Genomic DNA, 27,320 nt, shown 5'->3' on the forward strand with positions numbered 1-27,320 from the left:
TAAGTAAAGCCATGATTTTAATAAAAACATAAGGAGAGAAAGGTGAGATAAAGTGATAAAGTCAACCGTTGCTTTTCTTTATTTAAAATGTATCTCAAAAATTCCCTGACATTAAGACTATATATTTTGACCATAATTTTCGAATTCAGCAAGTAAAACTGATTGTGAGAACTGTAAAAAAAGAGTGAACGATCTTTGGTTTCCAAATTGCCTAAAATGCATACCCTTCTTACAAATATATTTCCAATATGTCAGATGAAGAAAGGAAACAAAACAAATGATTAAGATAAATATTAATTCTTATACAACTTCCTTTTCTGTTAATACTTTTATTTTTAAATACTATGGTGTTAGAGTTTTTTCTATGTGGTAAAAGAAGGTTACAGTTCTTATATATAAATTATAAAGTAATATATACCCAGGTAGCACATATTAGTTTTATATACGTTTTTTGAACGTATACATAGTTCCATAACCGTAAAGAAACCAAGAAACGTTAAATTTGAACAAAAATGTTGTTGAAACCATGATTTAAGAAACGTATTTTTTACGTTTCTACAGTTAACAAAAATACCTACTTGTCAAATTTTTCCTTTCAAAATTATAATTTGCTTTATCTATATATATATAATAGCTTCAATAGCCTTTTTGAAACATTTAAATTTATATTGCACTAATTATTGTTGCACAAAATAAATCATTTTATCCATGTGTGCACATATATCCACTTATTTACTTAAATTAATTTTGTCCTACCGGTCTTAATCTATTTGTCATCGGATAAATCTGAGCTTGGAAGACTTCCAACAGTTGCAAAATAAACGTTCTGCTAAACGTGGCCATTAAAAGAACATTTATACGTGTGTTCCGTTTTGAAAAACTTCCTGAACTGGTGTACATCAGTAATGCAATTAAGTCAGAGTGAGACAAGTATAGGGCCAGAGCACAAAGATTGTTGTAACGTTTACAACTCTGTCTTAAGTCATACGCCGGTGTCGGAAGTCCACGCACAAGGATTGACGTTAGCGTATGTCGTATCCGTCGCGTATGCGACGCGATGGATACGACATACGCTAACGTCAATTTTTGTGCGTTGACTTCCGACACCGGCGTATGACTTACGACAGTGTCGTAAACGGTTACGACAATCTTTGTGCGTAGGCCCTGTTTTACTTTAACTTATTGCACGAATGTGCACCAGTTCAGGAATTTCTTCGAAAAAGAATAGACGTCATAGATGGTATGCATAAAGCTTCTAGAATATTCTCACGCATGTCTCAAAGACGTCATAAACACGTTCAAAAGACGTGAAAAGTAGAAATTTTAAATGTCTTTATCTAAAAATCTTTATCATTAAAACAAAACGTTTCTATAATAGTTTTTAAACGTTATTTTATCGGAAAAGAAATAAACGTTCCATCAAACGTTTTTTGAATGGACATTTTTACTCATGAGAAACATTTCTGGAAATCAGTTATAAAACGTTTCGGAAAAACGCTTATAAAACATTTCTGAAACGTGTATGTGCTACCTGAAATGAAGATAATATATTAATTGTTTAATATGTGAAAATATGTAAAAGAAATATAGATTATTTATAAAGCATATACAGAGTGTTTCCTTACATGTAGGACCCGCTTCAGCAGTGGATAGAAGACACAAAAACAATGAAAAAAGTTTATATAAACATATGTTCTATTGCTTCCTCATAGAGGAAGCTTTGTTTTCATGAAATTTTTTTTTTCAGTTTTCTTTGCCAATGTGTTTAGAATGTTCTAAAACGTCAAAAAAATCACATTTTTACAAAATGTCCGTGTTGTGTGTGTGTGTGTGTGTGTGTGTGTGTGGATTTGATTTTCGTAGTTGCTCTAACTTCCGCAAATTTTGAGATATTGGGCTCAAATTTTTTTTAAACGTAGAGTATCATTAAAGGAAGGTTGGTATTGAATTTGGCGATGAAAGATCGGTAAAGGAGTTCATTTTTTATCAAATTTGGAATTTTTTGAGAAATGTCTGTGGTTGCTCTAACTTCCGCAAATTTTGAAATATCGGGCTCAAATTTTTTTAAAATGTAGAGTATTATTAAAGGAAGGTTGGTATTGAATTTGACGATGAGATCAGTAAAAAGGTTCTTTCTTTATAAAATTTTAAATTTTTTAAAACATGTCCGTGGCTGCTCTAACTTCCGCAAATTTTGAGATATTAGGTTGTTTCTAATTTTATTATATTTTTCAGTCTTTTCTACCCTTATTTTATATATAATTCTTTAAGATTCGGTTGATTAGACCCAGCTTTATACGCGATCAAAGGTCCATAATTTTTTTAGAAATGCCTGTGATAGCTCTAACTTTCGTAAATTTTAAGATATCGGGCTATTTCTAATTCTATTATCTTCTTCAGTCTTTTCTATCTTTATTTTACATATAATTCTTTAAGATTTGGTTGATTAGATCCAGATTTATATGCGATCAAATGTCCATATGCAAAGTCCATATATGGACCATGTAGCCTGAACTTCCAAAGTCAACGTTGATTTGACATTGTGTCAATTGTAAAACCTCACTTGTGCTACTATGCTGACTCTTTTTCAATTCATAAAAAGGTTAAAGGCCGTAGCTGGATAAGGATCAATGTGCTCCCACACGGATCATGCTCATTTTTTTTCTCTTTGAAAAGAATATTTGAAAAGAAATTCTGCAATATATAGCTATTGTAATGTTTCTTTCTTAATCCATACCGAGGAATTGCACCTTGCAAATCTCTCCAAACGCGCTCGATATTTTGAGTATGTGTCCCAGTAACTGGACCCACGAAATTGTATTTGTGATTGACTATACTATGTTGATAATTCTCATACTTTAGGCAGTCATAAGAACGCCAACAATCCGAATAAATTGTTGATCCAGCAGCTATTCGACGATGGATTACTTCCAACAAAACGTCAACCGTTCGTGATTCCACAGGTTCAATAAATACTTCCTTCGTTGTTTGGTCTTTTCCACCGAAGACCCATTGTCCCGTAATCAAGCGTCCCTTGCTATATTTACGCTTGCCTATTTTGGCTTTATCTACTTGGACAATGTGTCCCGATCCACCGATGAGTGCACTACACCGTGTAAGCCAGTTGATGCACACTTCACGACAGAATGAGATCCAATCGACGGTAGTACGTGATATTATAGACAGTTCGGTCATCAGCCTTGCTTGATGTGGAGGAGGATGGTAAATGAAGTATGCGATGAAACGACTTCTTCAAATTTAGTCGACTTTTATCAAACCACGTATTGTTAAAAGCGTGGATTTTTTGAATTTGCACCGAACACGCTGACGTTTTTGACGACGCACAGACACATATGTTGAAGAGTTACAATTGAAAAACAATGTTTTCCGATTTATATTTATCACAGAGCCACAGCTACAACATACAATTGCTTTGCAAATAACCTTATGATAAATTAAAATATTAACCAAGGCGTCGTGATTATCCACAATACGAAGAAATTGATACAGTTTCATATCGATTATAAGTACGTGAAACGATCAACATAGTAAGCAATTTGACTGACGACTGTCACAAATAGTTTCTATAACAATACATACCATCATCTGATATTGTCTAAATGTAAATAAGCAGTGACCTTGTTTTGAATAGCACGCGTTCCAAGCAAATCTCGCCGGTGGGTAAGTTGTAAAGCGAGATCCCTTACCGGCGGGGTGGGTGCGGGAGGGGATGGGCCGTAGGTAACGATATATATACGAGTGTATACACGGAGACCAGTTGTCACATGGGGTGGCGTGCTTTACAAGCTCGTTTCTCAAATTTTTTTTGTTAATAACTTTTTAACGAATAACGATCCATACAGCATGGAATATGCAAGAACTGTGCTATAAACAATCTATAAATATTTTAATATTCCACGGGTCATTCAGAATATTCTGTAAAAGTTCTATAAATATTCCATGAAATTTTGTCTATTCGGAATATGCATAGAATATTTTTTACATATTAGTAGAATATTTTTAAAATAATCTGTAAACATTTTCTGAAAAATATTAAAAACATTCTAATTATTCTAGGAATATTTAAAGAATATTTTGGAACATATTATATAAATATTCTGGAAAGCATTATATATATATATACACTAGCTGGTTACCCGGACTTCGCCCCGGAGGACATACGTAATCAGACACGGAAATAGTCTCTCTCTCTCTCTCTCTCTCTCTCTCTCTCTCTCTCTCTCTCTCTCTCTCTCTCCCTCTCTCTCTATCTCTCTCTAAGTACAATTCTTTAAAATTCGATTAATTATTTCCCGAAAAATTCGTCAAACTTTTGATACCGCTTTCCAAAAAGATCAGTAACGAAAAATTATATACTTGATAGCACTCCCCGGGAAATTCAACCCCTACTTTATGTACAATTCTTTGAGATTCGGTCATTCGGAACCGGTTTTTAAAAAGCTCGGTAATAAAAAATAGTACACTTTATAGCACTCCCCGGGAAATTCTACCCCTACTTCATGTATAATTCTTTGACATTTAATCAATTATTTCCCAAAAAATTGGAAAAATTAAAAAAACCGGTTTTCAAAAAGATCGGTAACAAAAACTGTACACATTATGGTGCTCGCCGTAAAATTCTACCCCTACTTCATATACAATTTTTTCAGATTCGGTCAATAAATTCCCGAAAAATTGAAAAAAATTTTCGTACCGGTTTCCAAAAAAATCGGTAACGAAAAATTATACACTTTATAGCACTCCTCGGAAAATTCTACCCCTGTTTGATCTACAATTCTTTGAAATTCGGTGAATTATTTCCCGAAAAATTAGAAAAACCGGTTTCCAAAAAATCGGTAACAAAAAACTATACACATAGTGGCACTCCCCGGAAAATTCTACCCCTATTTCATATACTTTTGGTAAAAATTCGGTTTAGAGGTTTGGGCTGGGCGTTGATGAGTGAGTGAGTGAGTCAGTCAGTCAGTCAGGACATCTTCCTTTATATATATATATATAATAAAAACTTTTTAGAAATTTTTCTGCAATATTTATAGAATATTTCGTGATTTTCTTAAAGTATCTACAATATGTTATGCATATTTCAAACATTCACCCGATATTGAGAAATATTATATCATATATCCAATTCAAAATTTTATTACTCTTTTTAAACTGAATTTGTTTCTTAAGATGATTTTTGAAAAATTATATATTTGCGCAGGTTATGACATATGTAGACTATATATAACGCTTACATCAAATTAAGAAGTAGTCTACCACGTAAGGCAGTTGGCTCACGATGCAGAGGTCCCGAGGTCCCGAGTTCGAATCCCACGAAGGTAAGTGTGTTTTTCAAATACGAGAAAATATTTATAATTATAGACTGCATCTTAAGAAATAAATTTAGTTAAAAAATAGTAATAAAATTTTGAAATAAATAATTTTTTTTATGTCGGGTGAATATTAATAATGTATACAGAATATGCGATATCTCATTTTTAATGTTCCTAAAATAATCTATAAATGTTCTGTAAATATATTTTGCATATATAAAAAAGTTATGGATTATGGGGAAAAATTTATAAAACATTTGTAGATTATTCGAAAATATTTACAGAAATTTCTAAGGACATTCAAAGCGGGACATTACACGTTCTTTGCACATTTATAGATCATTCATAGAAAATTCATGAATATTCTAAAGAATAATCGAGATTAAGCGACCCAACTGGCCAATTTCTATTTATTCGTCTCACAACGTTTCGACCCCGATTGGGTCCTTCTCAAGTGAGATTATACATAGTTACGCAACAATAAATCATGCGTCGCAAGACGTTGCGCCCAAACCACATCATGTGAACGCCACGCTAGAACGAATAAAATGTCAATATAAGTATGTCAGATATAAATTATGGAAAAAGTGGGAGACATATCGCAAGTACATCGTGAGAACTTACATGTTAAGTGCGTCAAAAGAATAAAATAACAAGTTTCTGAGAGTCGCCACGCAAATTCCGAAGAAAAAAGGACTGTCCATTTTCTCCACTGGCTCGATTCCGTGCCATATTCAAAGTCACAATAATAAATGCTAATTACAATAAGACGTATTCCGAAAGTAAGGAATAACAAACCAGATCACTCTAGATTAAAATTTACGTATGAAATAGAAACAAATTGTGCATTAAATTTCTTGGACACCACAGTGATTCGAGAAAAGAATACATTGATAACGAATTGGTACAGAAAACCAACGTTCTCGGGACGCTACATCAATTATTTCTCAAATCACCCGTTTAAATATAAAATTAACATTATAAGGAATTTAGTGGATAGGGCAATTTTACTCTCGGATAATCGGTTTCACTCTAATAACATTTCAACAGTTAGAAAAATACTTTTAAACAACTGTTTTCCGATTGATGTCGTCAATAAATACATTAATGTCCGTCGAGGCGAGCTAACAATAAAAAAATTGAATAATCCGATTGATGAGAGTGCAGACTTGCAAGCGCGGGGAGATTCTGTCAACTTTGTAATGATACCGTATGTCAAAGGCCTTAGTGCGAACATTAAGCGTACAATGAGGGAAAGTGCTGTGAGGGGTGTCAAATTTAAAACACTTTTAACGATTCCGAGGAAGCTAGATTGTGTAATTAAGAAAAAGAAGGACAAATTACAACCTTACAGGCAGACCAATATTGTATCTAAGTTAGATTGTGTTAATTGTGACTCTTGTTACGTCGGACAAACAAAGAGACACCTAGAGACTCGCATAAAAGAACATCGAAGCGATGTCAAAAGGCACGTAGATAATCATTCGGTTGTAACTAAACACCGTCTCACTCAAAACCACGATTTTGATTGGCAAAATCCGAAAATCCTGTATAGCGAGAGACATTTCAGAAAAAGAGAGATTTCTGAAATGTTTTTCATTAAAAAGAATAAATACACTGTAAACCTCCAGAAGGATACGGAGAATTTGCCCGCGATATATAATCGTGTTATTGAGGCAGTATAATAAGTGATAGAGTCGGATCTGTTTCTGTTGTATTGTTTATGATCTGGTTTGTTATTTCTTACTTTCGGAACACGTCTTATTGTAATTAGCATTTATCATAGTGACTTTGAATATGGCACGGAATCGAACCAGTGGAGAAAATGGACAGTCCTTTTTTCTTCGGAATTTGCGTGACGACTCTCAGAAACTTGTTATTTTATTCTTTTGACGCACTTAACATGTAAGTTCTCACGATGTACTTGCGATATGTCTCCAACTTTTTCATAATTTATATCTGATGTGGTTTGGGCGCAACGTCTTGCGACGTATAATTTATTGTTGCGTAACTATGTATAATCTCACTTGAGAAGGACCCAATCGGGGTCGAAACGTTGTGAGACGAATAAATAGAAATTGGCCAGTTGGGTCGCTTAATCTCGATTATTTTTATCTACGCACTGGCGGATCCAATAATTTATTCCATTGTTTTTATTCTAAAGAATATTTATAGAACATTCATGGATTATTTCATGCTATATGGGGAGCGCGGGCTGACCTTCTGAAGGTCACTCAGGAGGGTGACTTTGACAACATACTAAAATATCAAGGTTATCCAAAGTGGTCCCCTCCATGTACACAATTACCAAATATTTAAATATATTTAAAACAGACAGCAGTAGCACAAGTGAGGTTTTACAATTAACACAATGTCAAATCGATGTTGACTTTGGGAGTTCAGGCTACATGGTCTATATATGGATTTCGCAAATGGACTTTTAATCGCGTATAAAGCTGGTTCTAATCAACCAAATCTTAAAGAATTATATATGAAATAGGGATAAAAAGGACTGAAGAATATAATAGAATTATAAATAGCCTGATATCATTTGATCCTTGTCTTCTGCGATTAGCACTACATCATCGGCATACGCCAACGTATACACCCTCTTACCTCCCAGCATTATCCCACCCTATTTAACTCTGCCCATTTCCTCTTCCATATCCGCTAGCATCACATTGAACAGTAACGGGCTTAGCGGGCACCCCTGCATTACTCCATTCCCCGTCCAGAACACTTCCCCCTTTATCCTACTTTTCGTCTCCCTTAGAATCTCCTCCGTCTTTCTCACTAGCCCTTTTCTTACTTCCCTTTCTCTCATAACTTTTATTAGTACTTCTCTATCCACCGAATCAAAAGTTGTTTTAAGATCCACAAAACATGCTTTAATTTTCCCCCTTTCTTCTCCAACTTTCTATTCACCAAGTAGTTCAACACATAAATGTTGTCTACGGTTCCCATTCCCCTTTTGAATCTTGTCTGGTTTTGTGGTACTATTCTCTTCGTCTCCAGCTCCTCTCTTAGCCTCTCCGCCAGAATGGCCGTGTACACCTTATATAGCGACGACATTATTGTCATCTCTTTATACTCCTCCGCCCTTTTTCCTTCCCCTTTCTTTACAATAGGCGCAATTATTCCCTCCTTTCAATTTTCCGGCCACCCTCCTCCCTTCCAAATCCTATTGATAAACTTCCATGCCCAGTTTTCCAACTCACTCCCCCCGCGCTTCCATACCCCTCTTGGTATCCCATCCCTTCCCATTGCCTTTCCGACCTTTAGCTTCCTTATTGCCCTCCTCATTTCTTCTAAGCTAAGCTCCTCCTCCTCTCCTTCCTTTTCCTCCCTCCCATCTTTCTTCCCCCTCCTCACCCTCCCCACCACTCTTCCTAACAAATTCATAGAGTGCTTTTTCCATTCTTCCTCTTCTATCCCTTCCTCAATCCCCCTCCTTTTTCTTCTCTCCTTATTTACTATCTTCCATACCTCTGATTCCTTCTTCGCTTCCTCCGCTTTTCTCTCCCATCTCAGATTCTCTTCTTCCTTCTTCCTCTTACATAACTCCTTAAACTCCTTCTTTTTTTCTTCAAATGAGGAGCATGCTAGAAAGATTGGAAGGGTACTTAGGTAGGAAGAAATTGGAGCTGAATGTAGAGAAAACGATAATAATGAGGTTTAGGAAAGGAGGAGGGAGGGATTGTAAGAGAAGATAAAGATGGGAAGGAAAAAAAATAGGAGAGGTAAGGGAATTTCGATATTTAGGTTACGTGTTTCAAAGGAACGGAGGACAGGAAGCGCAGGTAAGGGAAAGGATCAAGAAGGCGGCCGCGGTGATGGGTAAGGTTTGGGGGATAGGGAAAAGGAGATTTGGAAAAGACTGGGGAAAAAAATTGTGGTTGTTTGATAGACTGGTGTGAACGGTTATGGGGTATGGAGCAGAAATATGGGGATGGAGAGAGAGGGAAAAAATGGAAAGGTTGGAGGAAAGGTATATCAGATGGGTCTTGGGAGTAGATGGAAGAACACCGTGGTATCTTGTTAGGGAAGAGCTGCAGAGAGAGAAGCTAAAAGGGAGGACGGGGATAAGAACATGAAGATTTGAGAAAAAGTTTGAGGAGGGAAAAGGAAGTGAGCTGGCGAGGCTATGTTGGGAAGAGGTGAAGGGATGGGAGAAAGAAGGGAAAGTTGGATCAAGCTGGGAACGAGAGAGAGGAAGTTTCTTTGAAGACAAAGGAGTGGGGTTAAAAGAACTGGAAAGGCTGAGAGAAGAGGGAGACGAATGGTATCATAAACTATTTGGAGGGGATAGGGAGACGCAAAGGAAAGAGAGATAGGAGAGGATAGAGAAATCAGAATACAATAAGTGGTACAAGGTAATAAAAGGAGGGAGTATTCCGGAATATTTGAAGAAGGGATGGGGGGAGAGCAGATGGAGAAGGATGGCGAGGTTTAAATTAGGGAATGAGATGAGAGAGAGTAAGTACTGGGAAGGGGAAGAGAAGAAGAAGTGTAGGTTGTGTGAATACAGAAAAGAAACGTAAGAACATGTATGGGAAAAATGTAGAAGATGGAAATCTGGAGGAAGATGTTGGCAGGAAGCGGTGGGGTGAGTTTTGGATGAGGAGGGGGGAGAAGAGGAATGGATGGTGGAAATAGAGGGGGAAAGAATGGAAGGAAAAAGGGAGTTAGAAGAGCAAGGAGAAGGAGTGGGAGAGAGAGAAAGGGAGAAAGAAGAGGCGGACGTGGAAAAGAGAATGGAAGAAAGCAGGGGGGCAAGATCTGAGGAGGTGGAGAGTTTGAGAGAGATGTAGGAGAAGCTTTTGATGAACTTGGACGAGGCCGGCCCGAAAGCAGGGGAGGGGGTGTGCGTGAACCTCGGTTTGCGTGAAAAGTGTATGCGTGAACTATTTCGGGGCTACCGCACCTCCCCCGAAAGCAGGGGGGGTGTGCGTGAACCTCGGTTCGCGTGGAAAGTGTATGCGTGAACTTTTCATGCGTGGAAAGTTAATATGCGAGATGCCACATGGGTTAGATGACGCGCTTTAAAAGTATTCAACTGTTTAAAGAGCGTCATCTAACCCATGTAAGTATTCTCTGCTTTAACAAAAAGACTTCAATTTATCACCCAATTTACTACTTTAAATGTTGTGTTTTGGTAAAGCAGCGACTTTCTCGCGAAATAAAGTATTCTCAGTACTTAAAATAACTGCTATATTTTCGAAACTTTTTTTGTTTATAACTTTTTAATAAGAAGCGACCCCCGACTAAAACCTTCTGAAGGTCACTCAGGAGAGTGACCTTGACAACATATGTCAAGGTCAAGGTCATCGGAGGTGGGGCCCTAATTGTAAACATTTACCTAATCTTCTTTTAATGATACTCTATCCATCAAATAACTTAGGGTAGACCGAGGCGAATCGGATCAATATAAGTTTTAAGACCGTTTTCGTTAGTGTTTTGTTCCAAACGAGCTGTTTTATCGTGCTAATTAGTAATCTAATTCGCCTCGGTCTACCCTATATTTTTTAGGCAGAAATCGGTAACTCTTTTACCATTCTTTGCCAAATTCAAAACAACCTTCTTTTATGTATAAAATTACATGTATAACTTGTACACTTTTTAGGCAAAAATCAATAACCCCTTTACCCCAATCATTGTCAAATTCAACACCAACCTACCTTTAATAATACTCTATCCATAAAAAAAAAATTAAGCTTTATATCTCAAAATTTGCGGAAATTAGAGTAGGGTAGACCGGGGACAAAAGTAACATTTTGAGTTTAAGATTTTATAACAGTTAAAATATAATATTTACGTAAAAAAGACCTGTACCTTTAGATGTAGAATTTATTTGACTACAAAATTTTCTTGTGCTGAATTCAGTAATGTAACTAGGAAAAAAGTTATTATTGTTTAAAGAATATGAGGAATACTGTTACAACCGTCCCAACCCCCGGGACAATTGTAACAGCAGAGGGGAACGATTGTACCACATCATCTATAAACAAAATAATGGTTATTTAGTAGGTTTATGTAATCAATCTTACGAATTTTCTATAAAAAATGCAACTTTAATGATAAAATAATTTGTTACATGACAATATCAGTATTTTTACATTATAATAGCAAACAAAAACAAATAATACTGTTTTCTCAACTGAAAGATTATTTATAATCATATATATTTAAAGGGTTAGGTTAAGTTGAAGTTGTCCCCGAGCAACAGGGACAATTGTAACGCTACAACTATTTCCAGGCATTGATGTTACAATTGTCCCCTAATAATATTTTATGATTCGAAGTAAATTTTTTACATAAATATTTGGATGAAAGTCAATCGTATTATGCAAATCATCAACATAAATAATCACTAAAACATATAAAAATAAAACCTTATACCTTCGGCATAAAGAAAGAAAAATATTTCAGATTTTATGCACGTAAGAAAACTTACTTCAGGAAGGAAAAAAGTAATTTCTTCTCCTGCACACGTGCACGTTCCGCGAGGGGCGGCAATGAACTAAGGAACAAATGCCGCTCTATCTAGCGGATTTCGCCTCGCGGTCATACACACGTACCTTTTATAGTTTAAGAAATATTCACGATGTTACAACTGTACCCTGTTACTTTTGTCCCCGGTCTACCCTAATCATGTAGATTTTTTTAGATAGAAATCGGTAACTCCTTTATTATTAGCAATTTTTCTAATTCTATTATATTATTCAGTTTTTTCTACTTTTTTTCATATATAATTTTTTAAGATTTGGTTAATCAGTTTTTAAGTTATAGAAATTTCGATAGGCAAACACACACACACACACACACACACATACGGACATTTTATAAAATTACGATTTTCCGACGTTTTAGAACATTCTGAACACATTGGCATTAAAAACTAAAAAAAAAAAAAAAACAATTTTTTCTTTGGTCTTTTCTACCCCTATTTCATATATAATTTTTTGAAATTCAGTTGATTAGACCTAGCTTTATGTGCAATCAAAGGTCCATATACGAAGTTTATGAAAACAAAGCTTCCTCTATGAGGAAGCAAAAATGAGCATGATCCGTGTGGGGGCACATTGATCCTTCTTATCCGGCTACGGCCTTTAAAATTAAAAAAGTGTGCAAATTAGAAACTTGCACATTGCTTCCTCATTATTACAGATCGCTACCATTGTTTCTATTTTATTTTGCTCATAAAGCTTCCTCTATCAAAAAGTCAAACTAATAAATACTAATAATTATGCATCAAATAAAATACAAGCAATGGTAGCGATCTGTAATGATGAAGAAGCAATGTGCAAGTTTCTAATTTGCACACTTTTTGATCTTGTTTTTGAGTTATAACCATTTTGTGCTCCAGTAATTTACAGGTTGCTTCACAGGAAATAGCCATATTCGGTTTGTATTTGTAAACAGTGCTCAGTATCTCCTGAATATTTCTGGATCTTGTTGATTTCACATATTCTATTAAATGGAAGTTTTAATCAATCCCCTTAGGGTTACAATTCTCAACCATCACTACCCTTCTCCTCTCACTTAACCCTTTGGACTAACGGTTTAACGTCTGTTTCCGAAAGACGGAGCCCAGTTTTCTCAGCACGAGAGTCCTTTTCTCGCACGGAGGGCGCAGCTTTCGAAAATAAATTCCGTGTTTATGTGCTCAAGTGGAATTGAAGCTGGTTTCTCAGATTACGAGTCTGGCGCTCTATCACTAGACCACACTGCCGCCTCACATATTCTAACAATAACTGTGTTTTAAGTCCGACAAATAATCGGCGCGCAGTTTGTTGGAAAAATTATATGTATATATTAGAGCGTGTCATTTTGGGGCAACTTTTTTTTTTCATTTCACGAATAGCATATATACTTCCAGGAAGGTAAAATAAGATACCTGTTACAATTTTAGCCCTTAATATTAATATTAACAGATCGCTCATCGCGATTTTTTATTTTTTATTTAGTAAGATAAAAAAATTTTTATAACTATTTAACAAACAGTAATACAGCATTGCGCCACATAGATTTTCTGTAGTAAATTTACCGCTCTACAAATAAGATCTCTTATCATTTTTTCATAAATTCAACCGTTCAAAAGATATTCAAAGTTAAAGTTTGATAAATTTTATAAAACTTGTTTTTGCTTCTTATGAATGTTGTATCATATCGACTATCAAAAATTATGAAATAATCAATACATATTTTTGTAGAAAATTTAACGATCTACAAAAAAGGTCTCTTATATATTTTTCATAAATATAACCATTTAGACGATATTAAGGTTTAAAGTTCAAAGTATAAACCTTAATATCGTCTAAATGGTTATATTGTTGCGCTGCGCTTCGCTATCGCACAATCACTCGCGTTCGCGCCGCGCACTCCCGGACTCGTGTAATAAAAGAAGGTGAACACTTTATTACAAAAGAAACTCAAGTTTATTAAGAATTCTGTACAAGCGTTTCAGGTGGAGAATACGTCCGAACGATCGGAGTCTCCCCGTAGATCTCACAGTCGTCGTGAAAATCAATACATCAACAACAACCGGTCGTTAAGGACCGCGCTTCAACTTGAAGCTATTCGAGCGAAGTTTGGGCTCCTTGTGAGCGAAGTTCCGCGCGCAACGGGTGTCTCAACACGGGCGCAACAATATTTATGAAAAAAAATATAAGAGACTTTTTTTGTAGATCGTTAAATTTTCTACAAAAATATGTATTAAGTATTTCATAATTTTTGATAGTCGATATGATACAAAATTCATAAGAAGCAAAAACAAGTTTTATAAAATTTATCAAACTTTAACTTTGAATATCTTTTGAACGGTTGAATTTATGAAAAAATGATAAGAGATCTTTTTTGTAGAGCGATAAATTTACTACAGAAAATCTATGTGGCGCAATGCTGTATTACTGTTTGTTAGATAATTATAAAATTTTTTCTATCTTACTAAATAAAAAATAAAAAATCGCGATGAGCGACTTGTTAATATTAATATTAAGAGCTAAAATTTTAACAGGTATGTGACGTATCGGAGAGAATAACAGGATAATATGCCTTTTATGTCCAAAGAAGTCCTTTATTGCACACGTCGTCTCAGTATAATACAGCGTGAATGTTGCCGCGTAACGTAACGAACGAACAAAAGTAAGCAAATGATTTCGAAGCCTCGAAGCGCGCGTAAATTAGCAAGCGAGTACCCAAAATTCTCGACTAGAGGCGCGCGTAGGATCGACGGTCGATAATATATTTCTAACATCCTCTCACCTTGAGTTGTGAAAGGGTTATATACGATACAACTCAATAAGTCAAACAAATGAAAAGCTACACTTGTACAGAAAAAAAAATTATCTATCTTTGACTATGGCAAGACCTTAAAATAAAAACTTTAAAATAAACGTATAACAAAATGAAAGAATTTAAAATCCTAATCTATCTGGGGTCTTTACGAGTCGGCCGCTCCTAGTCCGGATATCCTTCGGAATCTCGGGGAAAGTAGGTCCCTTGTCTCCCTCCTCAGTCTGGTCTTGGTCGGCTGCATCGACAACATGCCCTGATATTGCCTCCGTTATCATCTCCAACGGATAGAGCCTTTGGACAGGTCGCACAAGCTCGCCAGTGGCAGTCTTTATTTTAACCACCCTTACAACATCATCTCGGCCAGGGAATACTTTTATCACTCGAGCTAACGGCCGATCCAACCGCTTCAGATTATCCTGTCCTAGTAGCATGATATCTCCCTCTTTGACTGTGGAATAATTTTTCTTGGTTCTGCGTTGAGACAATTTCCCCAAATATTCTGAGCGAAAGCGCCTCCTTAAATTTTCTCGTAGACTCTGACGATAACGCATTCTTCTGTTTAAATTGATATCCAGCTTGTCTAAATCTGGTACTTCACTCCGAGAATTTTCTTGCAGGAATATCATCGGTGTCAGAGGTCTGAGTTGTGTTGGGTCTTCTGCTAAATACGTTAATGGGCGCGAGTTGACAATGGCCTCACAGTCGCATAGAATTGTACTCATCTCTTCATATGATAAACAAGCCTTTCTTAAGGTCTTCTTGAGGAGATCTTTTACTATTTTTACTAAGCGCTCCCACCATCCTCCCCACCAGGCAGTCGTAGGAGGATTTAAACGCCAATCTATTCTCTGCACCGAGCTGAACTGTTGTATTTTACTCTAGTCAATTTTGCGGAGCAAATTACGAGCCCCGACAAAATTCGTCCCATTGTCCATGTAGACTATTGAAGGTCTTCCTCTTCTCGCGATGAATCTACGTAGGATTTGTAAAAAGGCTTCTGTAGAAAGAGACGTGGTGAGCTCCAGATGAACTGTCCGATAGACAGCACAGGTAAATAAGCAAACCCACGCCTTCTGGGACTTTCTCAAAAACAGTGGTCCTATATAGTCCATTCCTGTGACTTCAAAGACGTTGGCGTCTTTCACGCGTTCATTCGGTAAATTGTCTGGAACTGCATCCATCTTGCGTACTCTATATTTCTTACATATCAAGCAGCCATCAATTACACCTCGTACAGCCTTTCTGCAAGCAAGTATCCAGAACCTCTTCCGTAAGTCGCTCATTGTGATCTGAGTTCCTGCGTGCTGGAGCTGTTAATGTCTGCACTCGATTAATTTCTTCACCAACGGATGCTTCGGATCCAGTATTATTGGATGTCGAAAATCGTGTCTATCTTCGCGGTTGACCACAGGTGATTTTAGTCGTATCAACCCACTCTCATCTTCGTACACGTTTAAGGTGCTTAATCTTGACTCTTCTATACCTTCAAATGATTCTTGCTGACTTAACTTCAAAACTGCAAGCTCAGCAGCAGCAAACTCTTTGGCGGTCAGCTCATTTGAAGATCTTGAAGTTCGTGAGACTCGACAATTGGAAATGAAGCGAGTAATCCATGCCATAACTCTTACTACTTTCAGATACTTGGACTGCTCCCCCATGTACCAACCTTTTTCGGGTAAGCACGCGTTGTTCACCAGTATGTTGTCCGACGAGATCTCTTCTTTACTTCGACGTACTAATCTCTTTGTTTCGTTGTCAACCTCCGCCTCATTTATGTCGTATTTGCTTGAAGGCCAATGTTCTCTGGATAGCTTCAGCCAAGCCGGGCCCTCCCACCATCGCGATTCTATCAATTGTTTAGCTTTGCATCCTCGCGAAAGTAAATCAGCAGGATTTATAATCCCAGGCACATGATGCCACTGACTGGGATTCGTCAACCTGCGTATTTCCTTTACTCGATTGGCTACGAAGATGTTCCATGGTTTATTTCGTTGTATCCACGCCAAGACTGTAGTGGAATCTGACCAAAAGAAGACATCTCCTTCGCAATCCAAAGCATTCTTCTTCGAGAACCATAACCGAACTCCAATTAAGGCAGCAAGCAATTCCAATCGAGCAATTGTTAATTTGTCTACTGGTGCTACTCTAGATTTAGCCTCGATGAGCTGCACATAAACGTTTCCGGATTCTTCTGATCGTGCGAATAAAACGGCTGCGTATGCATTTTGACTCGCGTCCACAAATACGTGGAAAGTTAAGTTTCTGGACTTTTCATTTCCTCGAAGAACCCGACGTGGAATGCGTAATTCCCTTAGCCAATGAAGTTGCTGCTGCCACTCGTCGAATTCGCTCTTTACGTCCTCCGGTACTTCCGTGTCTCAACTAAGTTGGATCTTCCAGAGTCTCTGTAACAATAGCTTAGCCTTTAAAAACACGGGGGATGCTACTCCAATAGGATCAAATACTCGCTGAGCTGCCGACAATATAGTTCTCTTCGTGACCTGTGATGTTGTACGCGGTTCCAGTAACGACGGAGCTAACCCTAGGGTATCGTCTACTTTGTTCCACAGTAGACCGAGAACTGAGGTCGTCATCTCTGGTTCGGCTTGTCCGGTATATTCCCAGCCTCGTAAGTCAAATTTACCCTTAGCCATAACTTTCTTCGCCACATCTTCGAATCGACGTACTTCGGCCTCCGAATTGACGCTGGTTACACAGTTGTCCACGTAGAATGACTTTAACAACTGTAATATAATCATCTTTTCTTCTTCCGTTTCGACCTCTTGTAGTAGTTGCTCTAAGTAGTACTCTATAGTCCCTGCCAATAAAAAGGGACTGCTTGACACCCCGAAGACTACTCTTTTATGTCTGAACACGTCTATCTCTTCAGAGCAGTTCTTCTTCCACCAGAGAAATCGCAGTACATCTCTATCTTCTTTCGAGATACTTATCTGCAAAAAGGCCTTGCGGATATCTGAGATTACTCCAATTTTTCCTTGTCTAAAACGTAGCAATGTATTTGGTATTTGCTCAATTAAGTTAGGGCCTGTTTCCAAACATTGATTGAGCGACACTCCATTCTTCCCAGTAGCTGAAGCGTAAAATACAGGCCTTATCTTCGTGGTGCTGTTTTCCTTAACCACATGTCTATGAGGTAAGTAATAACTTTATTTTATTACTTCTTCCTCAGAAACCCTTTCAATGATGCCTTCTGCTAGCCATTCATCGAATACTTCTTGATAGCTATTATAATAACCTTGACTCTTGAGTTTCTTCGTAGTAGATTCAAGCCGACGTTCAGCAGCCTCCCAGTTATCAATTAGTGGTAAATGGCCTTTCCATGGCAGTAGAACCTCATATCGATCATCAATATCCAACTTGATTGTTTGCAAAAAGTTCTCTTTTACGTCTGCTTGATGCTCATCCTTTGTTTTCTTCAAAGCAGGATCGGTAATGCCGAGTGTATCCAGTCTCCATAAATCTGCTATATTGGCCTCCTGATTGAACATGGATATAATCATGAGAGCTGTATCTTTTTCTCGCTTCGATTGGATGCTTGTTTTTCCCATCAAAGTCCAACCAAGCAATGTTTCCATAGCTACAGGTCCGCATTTCAGTTCTCTTCGTCTGCCCGTCAAAAGTCTACCTACGACATCCGCTCCAATTAATAAGGCGATAGGTTCATTCTTCTCATCAACATCAGTAAGCTTTATCCCTTGTTCTTGTAGCTCTTGCAACCATGGTCCTTTGCCTACAGAAGGGACGCTTTGACAAATTATACGATGATTTAATGCCACGAAATTACAAGAAAATGAGCCGTCCAAACTTTGTATATGGATGCGGTATCCCTTATGTGACTGCGGTTTCGTCTTCGAGCCGCCGAATAACATGTGTACAATCTCTTGTTCACCTACAATCTCAAATCCTAATTTTTCAGCGTGAGAATTGAGTACGTATGATTTATGTGATCCTGTATCAAAGATGGCTCTGATTATTCGTTCTCTTCCTTGATTGACCAGCTTCACACGAATAGTTTGTAAAAACACCTCACAATCGAGTGAAATGTTCGCGAAATTGGCTTGCTCCTGCGTCTTGACAAGTTCTTCCGGGTGACTTTCCGAGGTCGCACTCGTTGTCATATTGCAACACATGAGCAATACATGTTTCTTGCCGCACCATGCGCATTTTTCCTTGTATCGACAGAATTTAAAACTGTGCCCTGTTTTTAAACAATAAAAACAGGCACTTTTCTCTTTCACAATCTTCTGTCTTTCTTCGTAAGACATTTTCTTCGCCTTTCCACACGAAGCGCTCTCGTGATTTTGTCCGCAGAAGATGCAGACATGCTTGTCTTCCTTCGTCGAAAGAAGTCCGGCAGCGGTAGGTATCGCTTTAGACTCAGCCTTCCCTTTCTTCTTTGATTTGTCAGAATTTGCAGCTTGTTCCTCATTCAGGCCAAATCCGCTTACCGCCATGGCAATTCTTTCCTCGCTTAACACTTCGGCTTGAAGGAAAAGCATTAATTCTTTGAGACGTTGTTTTGATGTGGTTGCGTTAATAGCCTTGGGATTCCTTTCCCATATGCGTAGGAGATCTTCCGGAAGTGATGATTCCACCAGCGGGTAGAGCATCGCCGCACACATCTCCGTTGTGACTCCTAACGATCCCAAAGCTCGCAACTGAGACTCGAGTCTATCATAAACTCTCGATAAAAACGTATTAGTATTACTTAGTACTAATTTAAGCATTTCACGTATATAAACTTCTACAAGTAAATCTTCTCTACCAAATCGATTTTTCAGGCTCGTAATTACCTTATCATAATTTATCGCTGTCGGTGGGAAACTATTAACCAATTCATATGCTCGCGAGTCTTTCACCATTGCCTGTATTAAATATTGAAATTTATCTTTCTTGGTGATCGACGAATCTTCATGGATGTTTTTGAATAGGCTCCAAAATTGCAGCCAGTCTTTAAGCTCTCCACTAAATTTCGGCAGTTCTATTTTAAGCAATTTAAAGGTGCGTGCGTTATCTCTATTAGCCTGCCCTGTCTGAGCGATATTCTGTGCCGGAACCGCCGGTTGCGTAGGGTCTACTATATTGTTTACTGCAACCTTGGCTTGTTGATACTTTACTCGGTATTCGTCGGATGCCTCAGTCTCACTCATAAGCAGCTCATCACTCGCGTCGTCGTTAATCATAACCTCGAAAATTTTTTGGTTAAGTTCCTCAAGTTCGTTCGCTTTTTCTCTTACTAACGCGAAGCGTACTTGTATCTCTTGTAATTGCGGTGTTCCTCTCGCCAATTCTGTATTCAGGAGTCCCCAATTGCGAGTAAACGACGTCCTCACGACTGCACGTGTTTTCTTCAGCTTTTCCATCGTAGCGTATAACCATTCTCTGTCTGACACTTCTACGTCACGAATACTAGAGTCCTGTCACGGTCGCCAAAATGTGACGTATCGGAGAGAATAACAGGATAATATGCCTTTTATGTCCAAAGAAGTCCTTTCTTGCATACGTCGTCTCAGTATAATACAGCGTGAATGTTGCCGCGTAACGTAACGAACGAACGAAAGTAAGCGAATGATTTCGAAGCCTCGAAGCGCGCGTAAATTAGCAAGCGAGCACCCAAAATTCTCGACTAGAGGCGCGCGTAGGATCGACGGTCGATAATATATTTCTAACAAGGTATCTTATTTTATCTTCCTGCAAGTATATATGCTATTTGTGAAATAAAAAAAAAAGTTGCTCCAAAATGACACACCCTAATATATATATACAGAAACTAATATAAGGCTGTCAAAGATCTAGGCTTGGATCGCATGGCTTTTGATTCTAATTTGTTTGTATATTGTTACGATCCTATTTCTCTTATTATTATCTATTAATTGAATTTACTCACTTTAGTTCATTCTCTTGCTAGAAGCACTTAAGAGGACTGATAATTGTAATTCAACTGAAGCAAGACTTCTATACGCGGATCTTTTTTCAAGTTGATATCCATAAGATAAAAAACATTTCAAAGATTACATAAACGTCTATCAGATACAGGTTCGTTTAAAAAACAAGTGTCAGACGGTGACAAACCATAGTGTGTGAAGTATTAATCTCGAAAAGCGGATTTTGCAACATGTTGAAGAAAATGCTGGTACCAGTACCCGAAGAATAGCAGCAATAAAAAACTTCAGACAGTGAAAAGTTTTGCAACAGCAATAGTTTTATCGTATTATGTTCAACGTGTACAGGCTCTAAAAAAGATGATTTTTCTTTAAGAGTTTTTTTCTACTTGATTCCTGCAGATGTTTATTGCCGATCAACATTTTCTGTTCACTGTATTATTCACTGACAAAACTACATTCACCAGAGATGGAATTATCAATTTTCATAATATTCATCATTAAACCGAAGAAAATCTACATACTATTTCTCAATCAAGTTACAAACAATAATTGAGGAAATGCTTTGATACAATAACTGTAAGTTTGCATACAGACTGAAGAAGGCCCCATTTTAAACACATCCTATAAAGATAAGTAGCTGTAAATTACTGGAGCACAAAAATGGCTATAACTCGGAAACAAGGTCAAAGAGGTGTAAATATACAAAGTAAAGTATTTCCGTGGATGCGCAATGGATGGCCATATGGCAGTCGTGAAGGGAAAAAATTTGATTGGCTTTTGATTAGCTGCTTCAGTTGGGTTCAGCCGCAATTGTACGCAATACTTTACCGGACATATGTTTATATGAACTATTTTCATTGCATTTGTGTCTCCTATCTGGTGCTCAAGTAGGTCCTACATGCTGGGAAACACCTTTATATATACAGATTATTGTAGTATTTATATTGTTACATATACAAATTGTCACAGTATTTAAGCTTAGCAGTGTATATTTCTATATCTATTGGTATGATAAAAATATGTTTATTTCTATATATCTACCAATAAATAAAATTTGAAAATAAATTATTGTTAAATAATAATAGTTATTGTTAAATAATAATATTAAATAATAAAAGCAAAAAAAAATGGGTGAATGAAAATTGCTTATTAGTTATATGAATAGAGAGTATCACATAAATAATATAAAATAACAAAAAAAGCAAAAACAAATATTAAGCAAGACAGTAATAGCAATGTGTATTTGAGTGTGTATTATAAATTATAAACCACGTAATCTTTTAGTATATTTATTTATCAGCATTTTTTATATCTGATACTAGATAACAATATAATAATATGATAAAATTCATAAGTATGGCTTATAATTCATAATATAGTTATGCTACTAAATTAAATATGAGTTAGCAATATACGAGACATGAGACAGCAATAACTATTATAGTACTTCAGCTGATACCTCCAATTTAAAAGAAATTTTTAAATACTGTAATATATCATTCAAAATAGAAAATGTTTAATAAAAGAATACAACTTACTTAATGCTAAAGATATTTTTACAACAATACATTTGGTTAAATAAATGAGAAACTAGAAATATGAGGTATCATACATATATGTATATCCAGCAAAAATTATACTTTATAGAATATTTTATTGATTGACTTATGAAAAATTGTCTTTTACTTCATGTATAAAGTATATCAAATGTATGTATCAACTGAAATACCATATTATGAAAAGTGATATTGTTGTACTAACCCAATGTTGTTGTGCATCTAGCTGTTCTATAGTCAAGCCAAGAGAATCCTATGAGTGTCATAAAAATATTTTCAAAGATACCAACAACCACAAATTATAACATCAATGATTTATACATATGTCATAGCTTTGACAGTGTATACCTTGTTCCATTATTGCCACATTGAAGAAGTCACATATATTTGATAATATAAAATGTATTATATACATGAAATTAATAAAATGGTTAAATTAAAATTATTATTTTTTATAGAATTTTACTAATTTTATTAATTCTATTAATTATATCACTATAATTTATGCAAATATTTAAAACATACCAAATATACAGTATTTCCTTAGTAAGTACAAAAAATTATAGGGGATATTCCGTGACTTATTTTAGAAAGAAAAAGTTCTATAAGCATATGCCATAAACTGTTTCATTTTCAAAATACAGTATAAAATGTCAAAATTGTGAACAAAAAAAAATTTAGAAAATCTTTAAAACATTTAAAGATATTTTATTCAAATTTGATATGCGTACATCTGGTATCAAGTACCATTTTCCATTACAATAAAAGATTTTTGGGTCCACCAGGGACATGCGTCTTTGACACCCTGTATTCTAAAAACAAAGCCATTTTGTATATATGTTTATAGAACCTTTTCTTCCTAAAATAAGCCATGGAATATCCCCTTTAATTTTTTGTACTTACTTAGAAAACACACTGTATGTTAAAGAACTTTGCACAATTTATATAAAAGAAACGTTTTTAGTCAATTTTTGTGAATTTTTCTCTTTCACATTTATTGTAGAAAGCACTCTCTTGAGTAAGGAAGCTTCAGAAGGTTTTACCTATTGCTCGTTGTTTATTAAAAAGTTATGAACAAATATAATTGAGAAATATAACAGTTTGTGTCAGTACTAAGGGAAGTACTTTGCTGATATATGTGTGTATAGACCTCAGATAGTAGTACACTTGTAGGTAGGAGTGAGTGGGAGTAAACCTCGGTTCGTATGGAAAACTGAACCGAACAATGATAGACCTTGTTTCGCCCTGTAAGCAGGAGTGCTGATATGTGTGTATAGACAGTACACATGTAGGCAGGGATAGGTGGGGACCTCGCTTCGCGTAGAAAATTTAAAACTAAAGGGCTTCGCCTCTTCCCCACATAAAAAACTAATCTAACTCCAAGCTTATTTCTAAAAATTTGGAATTAAAATTTTTTTGAAATAGGCTTAGAGTTAGATTAGTTTTTAATGCGAGGGGCAAAGTCCTGGATGAGGTAATATTGTTTGCAATAAATTCTTCACAGTTATTTAGTTAAATCAAATCTATTTAATTACAGGGAGGGAGAGGTTTTAATGTACCGACAATAACTGTGTTTCAATCCGACAAAAAAATTGGATTAAATATACCGAACAAGAGACCCACCTCCGATGATCTTGACCTTGACATATGTTGTCAAGGACATGACCCTGAGTAATTTTTTCTAATAACTTAATCGTCGCATTGTTTATTTAAAAGTTATGAACAAAAAAGTTTGAAAAATATAGCAGTTATTTTGAGTACTAAAAGGTACAAACGACTAATGTATGTGGAAATAGTACATGTATGAACAAAGGAAAGTCATTTAAAGTAGTGAATCGTTAATACATGGAATAGTCTTTTTGTTAAAGCAGAAAATAGTTAGCATAGAAAAGAGTAAAAATGAAGATAAAAGGAAACATCTCCAATGATCTTGACCTTGACATATGTTGTCAAGAACATGACCCTGAGTAAATTTTTCTTATAACTTAATCGTTGGTCATTGCTTATTTAAAAGTTATGAACTAAAAAGTTTGAGAAATATACAAGTTTGTGTCAGTACTAAAGGAAGTAATTTGCTGATATATGTGTATAGACAGTATACATTTAAGCGGAGGTGGATGGAGGTGGACGTTGGTTTGCGTGAAAAGTTGAAAACCTCAACCGTACAATGATAGACCTCGTTTCGCCTTATAAACAGGGGTGGAGTGGGATAGAGTGGATCTCGCTTTGCGTGGAAAGTAGAATGCTGTTCGCAGAACCATCTATGCAAAGCAAGGCCCACCCCACTCCACCAAACCCCTGCTTACAGGGCGAAATAAGGTCTATCATTGTACGGTTTAGGTTTTCAACTTTTCATGTAAAGCTCGCGGTCCATCCCCACCCATCTCTATCTGCGGGAGAGCGGCGGCAGTCCCTCTCTCGCCTACATGCAGTGTACTGTACGTCTATACACACATATCAGCAAATTACTTCCTTTAGTGTCGACACAAACTGTGTTATATTTTTCAAATTTTTTTGTTCATAACTTTTAAATAACCAATGAGCAACGATTAAATTATAAGGAAAAGTTACTCAGGGTCATGTCCTTGACAACATATGTCAAGGTCAAGATCATTGGAAGTGGATTTCCTATTCGGTATATTTACCCAAAGAGCTAAGCTCGGACCGTAAATAGCATTTTACTCTAATTTGACAAACTGTTATATTTCTTAACTTTTTTGTTCATAACTTTTTAATAAACAACGACGGCTAAAAACCTTCTGAAGGTTACTCAGGAGAATAACATTTATAATATATGTGAAGGTCATTGATCGAAGCAGGCGAGTTTGTAAGGGTAAATATTTGTTTCAACTTTCTATGATTAGTTTCTGAGTTATAGGCATTCAAAAATCGCATTAATTTACAAGACCATCCATATGTTTGTCTATGTATACGAGTTTGCACTTAATATAGTGAATAACAGATAATTTAATGAAAGCATGAGTGGAAGCTGAAAATTTTCATAGAAGAAATACAATATGGAATTAACTAAACGCAAATCATGCATTCCATTTTCCTAGATTTGTGAGGTAATGTTATATTTTTTAACATATCCATATTCTTTAGTGTTAGTTTTGCAAAAAATATAACAAATCTAAATACACAATTACAGAGCTCACTTAATACTGTAATTGTTGTCTAAAACATTCTTTCATATGCTTCAACCCAGCGAGAAATGACCCATCGAATCGACGTCTAATTGACGTCGAAATCATCGATATTACATCATATCGAAATAATGCTCGAAATTTGAAGCTTATTTCGATGTTTGTGCTATATGACATTTTTTAAAATAAGAGATTATTTGTGACATACATTCATCGCGCCAGACTGTAAACAGGCAAATTATGTATTTTCTGTTAAGACATCGATATTTAATCATTTCGATATCGATTCGAAGCTATTTTGATTTGCTTGTCAAATATATAATAACATTGCCATTATATAAAATGCAATATGAATAAAAAATTATATTGTATTGGCAGACATGGATAATGTAAATATTTTATGATTTGAGCATTATAATAATTGCGTTAGGTGTCATGGCCGCACTTGCTTGCGTTTCTTCGAACGTGTCGAGTCCGTTACCTCTTTCTTGACGGATTAATCGTTGCGGCGCGTGTTCTGGAGACCAACCGAGCGAGAGTCGGATCACCAGGGAGAGCTCACCGCCAGGAAAGAGAAAGCTGCGGCAGCTAGGGTCCGAGAGGGAGGATCGAGGCGAGGGAGTCCGGTCCAGGGAGCAAGGTCCTTAAGAGATTCTCATTGAGACGCCATATTTGAAGACAGACATTAGTAAAAAAAGTACAAGGGCTTCTGTTAGAGTTTATATTCGTCTTGAGATCTGAGAATTACTTTGATTCTTATGGCTCTGGGTTGAAATTCTACCCCAAGAACCGATCTTATAGACATTAATGCAGAGGCCCCCCTCTCTTTTCAATTTTCTTTCTTCTTTTTTTCATAATTGGTATTACGTTTCAGTAAACATTCGGACTCACATTTTTAATCAGTAATCCAGACGTCTTAATTCCGTCCTGTAAAATCTGGTTTTTTATTTCAGTTCATTTATTTTCTATTCTATCTTCAGGACAGATTACCGATTTGGTTTGCTTTTATTTTAACTAATGTAAAAACTTTTTAGTTACTCTCAATTTCTTTCACGTCAACATATTTTTTTGTAAAGATAACTACACATAATAAAAACAAAATTGATTTCAAAGGAACTCTTTCTGTCGCTCACCTATCTAAGAATTCTAGACAAACCTGCCGTGTTTGCCATTACTTTTTAAACATAATTAAATTAAATAAAAAAATTAAATAATTAAAAATAAATATTAAAGACAGAAAGTAAAAAAGTTTTTATATATAGGCACTAGGGTAGTCATTTTGGAGCAACTATTTTTTTTCATTTCACGAATAGCATATATACTTGCAGGAAGGTAAAATAAGATACCTGTTAAAATTTTGGCCCTTAATATTAATATTAACAGGTCGCTCATCGCGATTTTTTATTTTTCATTTAGTAAGATAGAAAAAATTTTATAACTATCTAACAAACAGTAATACAGCATTGCGCCACATAGATTTTCTGTAGTAAATTTACCGCTCTACAAAAAAGATCTCTTATCATATTTTCATAAATTCAACCGTTCAAAAGATATTCAAAGTTAAAGTTTGATAAATTTTATAAAATTTGTTTTTGCTTCTTATGAATGTTGTATCATATCGACTATCAAAAATTATGAAATAATCAATACATATTTTTGTAGAAAATTTAACGATATACAAAAAAGGTCTCTTATATTTTTTTCATAAATATAACCATTTAGACGATATTAAGGTTTATACTTTGAACTTTGAACTTTTAAAAAAATTTTTTCTTGTACATTTCATCGTCAACATTATCATGTATTTTATTAGGATTCAATAAATACTCTCAGTTCTTTATAAAAAATTATCAAAGAAAGGGTCAAAGAGACGAGTCTCCCCCCTTGAAGATGGGATGCATAATTTTCATTCAATTAGTTCCATATTGCATTTCTTCTATGAAGATTTTCGGTTTCTACATTCGTATGTATTTGACCGAAAATGAATGTCCGGGAAAGAATCTACCATATGAAATCGTTTGTATTTCGTATAAAGACTTTTGAAGTGCAATTGAAAAGGTTTGTGAGTCATTCGTTTAA

General features: G+C 35.9%; 1 protein-coding gene across 1 annotated transcript; it reads right to left on the minus strand.

The window, feature by feature from the left end:
• Window positions 1–15,946: 15,946 nt before the first annotated feature.
• LOC112462186 lies at window positions 15,947–20,017 on the minus strand. Its single transcript, XM_025027818.1, has 3 exons — window positions 17,813–20,017; window positions 17,099–17,767; window positions 15,947–16,798 (listed from the first exon to the last, which is right to left on the minus strand). Exons 1-3 carry the CDS (start codon window positions 20,015–20,017, stop codon window positions 15,947–15,949), a joined length of 3,726 nt encoding a protein of 1,241 aa, XP_024883586.1.
• Between the last annotated feature and the right edge of the window lie 7,303 nt (window positions 20,018–27,320).

Source organism: Temnothorax curvispinosus, unplaced genomic scaffold, assembly GCF_003070985.1.
Source record: "Temnothorax curvispinosus isolate PA1 unplaced genomic scaffold, ASM307098v1 QBEX01012030.1, whole genome shotgun sequence".
Lineage (NCBI taxonomy): Eukaryota > Metazoa > Arthropoda > Insecta > Hymenoptera > Formicidae > Temnothorax > Temnothorax curvispinosus.

What these genes read in the sequence shown, in the direction of transcription:
- LOC112462186 (XM_025027818.1), bottom strand. Translation starts at nt 20,017, where the DNA reads ATGGAAAAGCTGAAGAAAACACGTGCAGTCGTGAGGACGTCGTTTACT. An exon ending in AAAGGGTTTCTGAGGAAGAA is followed by an intron (nt 17,768 to 17,812) that starts GTAATAAAATAA and finishes CATGTGGTTAAG; the next exon opens with GAAAACAGCACCACGAAGAT. An exon ending in TATTGTCGGCAGCTCAGCGA is followed by an intron (nt 16,799 to 17,098) that starts GTATTTGATCCT and finishes GTTTATGTGCAG; the next exon opens with CTCATCGAGGCTAAATCTAG.